The sequence below is a fragment of the Olea europaea genome, unplaced genomic scaffold (genome assembly GCF_002742605.1).
Source record: "Olea europaea var. sylvestris unplaced genomic scaffold, O_europaea_v1 scaffold991, whole genome shotgun sequence".
NCBI classification, from domain to species: domain Eukaryota; kingdom Viridiplantae; phylum Streptophyta; class Magnoliopsida; order Lamiales; family Oleaceae; genus Olea; species Olea europaea.
Genome location: NW_019268421.1, coordinates 110,016 through 116,107, shown reverse-complemented (window position 1 = coordinate 116,107; position 6,092 = coordinate 110,016). Strand labels below are relative to the sequence as shown.

Below are 6,092 nucleotides of genomic sequence, written 5' to 3'. Positions count from 1 at the left end.
GTAGGAACTTCCTAATAAATATCATTAGTAAAATAAGACTGAGTCAGTAAATGCAGTTAAAAACAACTCAAACTTTAAAAGCAATAGTCAATTGTATTCTTTGGAGCTTCCAATTTGTATTTTCTACTACATGGAATTTCTCAAATCGAATAATGTGGACAAGAAAATGTAGCTTTCAGTGTAAAATGAAGGGATTAAAGTGCTCATGATTCTCGGAAGGTAGGCTGACTTTTCCTCTCCCTTGAATGCTCAGTACTCATTTCTCTTTCTTGATCAACTTCATGCCATTCGGCCACTTACATCAGCCTGCCAAAACTCTTCAACTGATGAATGGCTTTTGATATCCCAAAACTGTTCCAAGTCTCGGACCAATGTGCTTTCAGGCAACGAGCCACAGGAACAACGTTGACCACAGAGTGAGTGTAATTGAAGCCAAGGCATAACACCATAGCATGATAACCGAGCATTCACTTTCTCCTGCACCAAATAACTGAGACATGGTACCTACATCAAAAGAAGCAAAGCCTTAATTTTAAGGCAAAAACTCCTTATAATCATTTCTCTTTATACTTCATAACTACTCTTGTAAAACTAGAACAAAATAGGAAAGGTTTACAACAGAGAGTGATTGCAGCTATAACAAACCTATGTTCATTGCAGGTGGAAGTGCAAACTGAAGCAAAAGAACAAATTCATATAACGGATTATGATGCACCAAACCAAAGCGAGTTGCCCCTTTAACAATGACGATACCTAGCAGAGGTAGGGCAACATATCGAACAATTATTATGCCTAAAATAATGGATTTCTGAATCTCTGAACCCTTTAAGCCTGAAAGAAAATAGAGAGTGAGAAGTAACTCTTTTCCAAAGGAAATTGACAGGTAAAACCAAAAATAACCATGTTTAGAAACTGATTTAACATATACCCCTTAAAAGGTTTCCACCCATTACCAGTGTGACAGCTGGAATAGCTCCATCCCTGTATTATTTAATGATGAGTCTGAGAATCTTCATCGATTATAATTAAGTTATTCATTCAAGAAGAAAAATGATAAAAGCTTCATTCATAATGAATTTATGATAGATACCCATTTTCAGGGTATGATAGCAGTGCAAAGAGCAAAATAATCTTTATCTGTCTAGGACAATTGAAGATGGGAAGAGCTGAATTGATGCCTGATTCTGATACACCCTAAATTCAAAGATTTAAGAAGAATATGACTTGCTGATTCCCATCCATTTATTTTAAGAAGCTTAAACTAGTCAGTTTGGTGCATTAATTTCAAGATCATATCCAGTGTACTTAGATTATAGTTTTGGGGTGTCTTCTGTGCAAAATCATGTGTAGGAATGCAACAGATATTCTGTTAGAAAGATGCTTCAGCTGGCATATCATACCACACACATCAGCATAAGGATACTAAAAGAGTGTCCCATTATAAGTAGGCATATACATCTTTGGTTGACTTAAATTTCTCCAGAGGAACCAAAGCGATATAAATGACGAAGAATAAGCATTTGATTTAATTTAGTAACTTGAAATAAGAATCAAGTCAATTATCTACTCATGTTCATCATATCCATGCAAATAGTTCAACCATTGTCTCTTGATATGTCCAAATGTGTAGAATCCGAAGTTTTTTAATGAATTCGTAGATATTTTATTTACCATTTAATAGGAATGCAATGTTTGGTTAAGTCCTTATGCAAGTTAATTGATTATCTCTATAGTTGTTTTAGATCTATATGGATATCTTATTAGTTGAGGGACCGAAGTGAAAATAAATATCGAATTCTTTTATACTTTGTTAAATGTGCCAAATAGTTAATTATTGAAAGAGTTAGAATTACCCTACCAATATTGGGTTCATTTTGAAGCTCATAATAAATGGTGAATTATGGACTTGGGATGAATTTAATTTGGATAAGTTAAACTCGAGTTATAGCCAATTAAGAAAAACTACTTAGTTAATAATATTAGTTGCCAATTCGGACTAAATTACTATATCAATATTAGGCTCACTGGATAGCTCGTAATTAATTATATATATTAGACTCGAGAAAAAGTCGTTTTGGATAAATCAGTGCCAAGAAATTATCGTTTAAAGAAGTTGAAGGAAGAAAAAGAAAATTAGTTTTCAATTTAATTAAAGTTTGAATGAAATTGTGGGGTTGCCAATTTTTTTTTTTTTTTTTTTTTTTTAATCTTGTAATTGTGTATCTTTGTAGGCATGGTAGGTAAGGTAAGCTTTATTTTAATATTTGTTTGCTTTGATTTTGGAGAAAGAAAATGGTAGGTTTTACATCTTTGCCTTGATTTTGGGGAGTTGTCAATTAGTTGTAATTTAATATCAATTAAATACTTAGATTTTTGGAAATTCATAATAGGAGCATATCACTTGGAATTTGGATTTTTTAATTGATTTTAATATTCGAATAGAATAGGAATTATGCATGCAATTCATACACTTTTTTCATGTGTCCACGGAATTATGCAATCATTGTGTCTCTTGCCAAAAATCTAATAGGGAATCTCCAAATTAGTTTATATCAATTAGAGAATTGGACCAAATTCTGGGAAACTTTGGACGGAATTTTTGGAGTAATTAACCCGAATTTTTGTGATTTGTTCTAAAGTGTTCACACATCACCACTTTTGTTCTACTATATATATGACATAAGACCTTGACCATTTTACAATTAATTCCTCATTCTGCAGTACGCTTCAGTACGTCCATTATATCTTCCTCTTTAAAATATTCCTCCATGTTATTAAAACTTTTTTAAGGCTTTGGAATTTCAATCACGTTTTCTGCAATTTTGTCCCCCACTTTCATCTTCAAAAGGTGAGATACTCAGTGCTATTAGTGGTTTTTCCACATCTTTTCAAATGCGTTATTATGTATGAATTTAATTACTTCAATTCAAGTTTCTTCGGGAGAAATCATGATATATTTTAAGACACAATTTAGCTTGCACGTTATTTTGCAGCACCTGCTAGAATTATCATTTGTTAGGTGCGATAATTCTCATTGTATATTGGTAAGAGAATTTATTCATAATTTCATATTTGACTTGAATGTAGAGTAGCAAGTATCTCATTGAGTATAATTCGTTATACTCATCCCCTTTATTTACAATTTTCAGGTAAGAATTAGTATGCTGGACGGTGGTGGATGGATTTGCTATTGGACCAACGGATTCTCGTCATGAAGTACTTTAATTTTCAGAAACGCTAGAATTTTAATAATAATGGGTTTTTTTTTTTTTTTTTTTACTTAATTGTGAGTACGTTAAAAATTTCAATTAGTTCTAATTGTTTTAATAATGTTTGATGAATGATATGTTTTCAAATGTTCCGCATATTTTAAATTTATCTTTTGATTAAATGTTATTCAATTTTTTACAGAATTTCTAGTTATATTAAAACTATTTATTTCAAGCCCTTTGATATATTCATGTTTCGTAACGTTTTGGGTTATTAGAATTTAGGGCGTTACAAAATGAATCCCTTGAAATCATTCAATAGATTACAACTCTGTCACCATGTAATCAGCTAATGGTGTTTCCATAATTACATTATAATTTATGCAGGAGCAAGTGCATGCATGTCTATTCACACGTTTTATTGCAGAAATGCAGAGTTCAGAGAAGTAAATAAGATGGATTTTATACCCGAGCAGAAGTGCAGTATCTTGGATAACATGGACAGGAGCTGTCTCACCAATCAACAACTTTCGAATTTGAGGTACAAGTCCAACTACGAAACCAGCAATCTATAGAAGACAGAGCAATTGGTTAGGTTTTCTTGTCAATATTCATTGGCAAAGACACCAACAATTTACTTAAACATATATCTTCTCTAGCATATATAGAAGAGGTAATTCCTCAGGCTCTGCGACCTTCAATGCTAAAAATTAAATATCCTTTAGCGTAAAGTTACATCTTTATTAGGTGATGCATGAGTTTTCGTGAGACAAAAATCTGATATGGCTGCTTTTTCCATTAATATAATGTCTAATCATCGCAAAAGAATGGTTAAAAATGTCTAGTGCTCAATTCGTATACTATGTTGCTCAGGTTGTATATGAGGGTAACAGTGAAACAAACTGTTTTTCAAAGAGTCCTCGCAAATGTATGTATATATGTATGCATCTATTTGAACCTTGAATGAATCTTGCAGAAGATGACACATCGTTTTGATCAACATTCTCCAAGGATCTTTTTTACTAATTATAGTCGCCCTCCCATATTGAAGAGGTATCATAGGAAACATACATTATCATGTAAGGTTTTGATTTGTAAAAGTTTTTGCATATATCTGCATACTAATGTATTGCATAAGCTAAATTGAAAGTAAGTCTTAAAACACCACTTGTCACAAGACGCATTAAATATATGCATGCATTATATGTGGAATTATGTAGTGATACCATACCACTCCAGTAGTTGATGGCGCGAATAACCTCTTCAAGTTCATCAATTGTAAGAGCATATCCAGATGTTGCTTTATCTTATCCGAAAAAGAAACCTGTTGTAAGACTTCAGAGGTTAAAATCCTTGTTCCTGTGAGTTTTACATTAAATAAAAAGGAAAGCAACTTGTTTCGTTTCTGTTACTAGTGAGGGGTGAAAAGAATGGAAAGTACTATAAAATGAATTACAAAAAACACACAGCACAGAAAGTTCAAATCAGCTAGATAAAATGTAGAACATTACAGCATAAGAAGAGTGAAAGACATCGTGGTGAATTAGTGGGAAGTAAGATTTTACACTTCCCACGATGTTAAGATTCTCCATAACTGATGATTTTTGTTTCTTCCAACAGGCAATAAATTATTCTCCGGTTATAAACTGCTGATGAGAAAATTAGTCATCAACATTCTGTGCAAGATAATTTGGATATTGTTGGGAATCTACTTATACATGCACAGCGGAATTTAAAATATATTTCGATTCCCATCCAATAGATCTCATTGTGTTTGGTTAGGAATTGTGATAGGATTGTACCTTTTGTCAGATCTGCAATCTTTTGCTTTTCTTTTCGTTCAATCAACCTTGATTTGCCACCACAGCTGTCCAATTGTCCAGCCTCCAACGGTGATCCACACAGAGAATATGATTGCAGCCTCTAGAGTTTTCTCTTGTGCTAGCAAGAATAATGAAAACCTTAATGGACCTCAAACCCTAGTTATGTATTTATATAAACCCAAATAGGCTCGGCCCGGTCCGGCCCAATAATTAATTAATCCAATTAATTAAACCCGGTCCGTGAATTAATTAATCCAATTAATTAATTCGAAAATATAAATAACAAATCCAATTAATTAATTTATCCAACGATTGTTAAATTAATCAATTGGCAATTTGCAATCTTCCAATTCTCTTTTGTGTGTGACCCATTAGGTTCCCGACCACGATGCCTAACGACGTGAAATATTATTTTGATCTAATCAAAATTGATAAATTAAAACACCCTTTTAATTTATCGTCAATTCACAATCGCCGTCCCTGATTGACATCTAGCAATGTGTCAGGGCAATACATGTGAGGGGAAATGTCACGTGGTATGACAACCAAATTCGTTCGTTTACCGTGAAACTATAATCCCTTCGTCAATATGATCCGATCAATTACGAGATATGGAATTGTGTCAATCTCGATCATCGATCATATCTTTCACTCCACTATTAAGTCAATATAAATCGAAAACTCCTTTTCGACTCATGAGTACACCTTGGCCAAGGATTTCATCATTGACTTAATTGAATGAAACGCAGATCATAATCTCCTACTATCTAAGAGTGACGAATCCTTTATTGATCAATCACAACCTTCATACGATTCTTGACGTACCCGAACGATGTCGTATTAGCGGCCCTTTTCAGAGCAACATCCAACACCGCCAAAGTATGACTGTCCTCATATAAGGTACTATGACGACCTCAAGTCAAAGGACCAATTTCACTACCGAACGTTAGAGATTAACCACCGACACTCAGATAGTTATCCATGTGGAATCTCTCGACGGGTCTCCAATGTTTTGTTCTATAACAAACATCCACGTGTTCATTTAAGTGTCACCACACTT

General features: G+C 33.4%; 1 protein-coding gene across 3 annotated transcripts in view; it reads right to left on the bottom strand.

The window, feature by feature from the left end:
• Positions 1-6,092, bottom strand: part of LOC111392867 (protein PIN-LIKES 4-like) — an 11,827-nt gene continuing 5,735 nt past the window's right edge. For all 3 annotated transcript variants that reach the window (XM_023018267.1, XM_023018269.1, XM_023018268.1), the window contains 5 exons: positions 4,441-4,533; positions 3,678-3,778; positions 929-981; positions 646-831; positions 1-504 (listed from right to left, as the gene is read on the bottom strand). In XM_023018267.1, the coding sequence (XP_022874035.1) occupies positions 380-504; positions 646-831; positions 929-981; positions 3,678-3,778; positions 4,441-4,533 (558 nt within the window). In that variant the 3' untranslated portion in view covers positions 1-379. The remainder of the gene's footprint in view (positions 505-645; positions 832-928; positions 982-3,677; positions 3,779-4,440; positions 4,534-6,092) is intronic.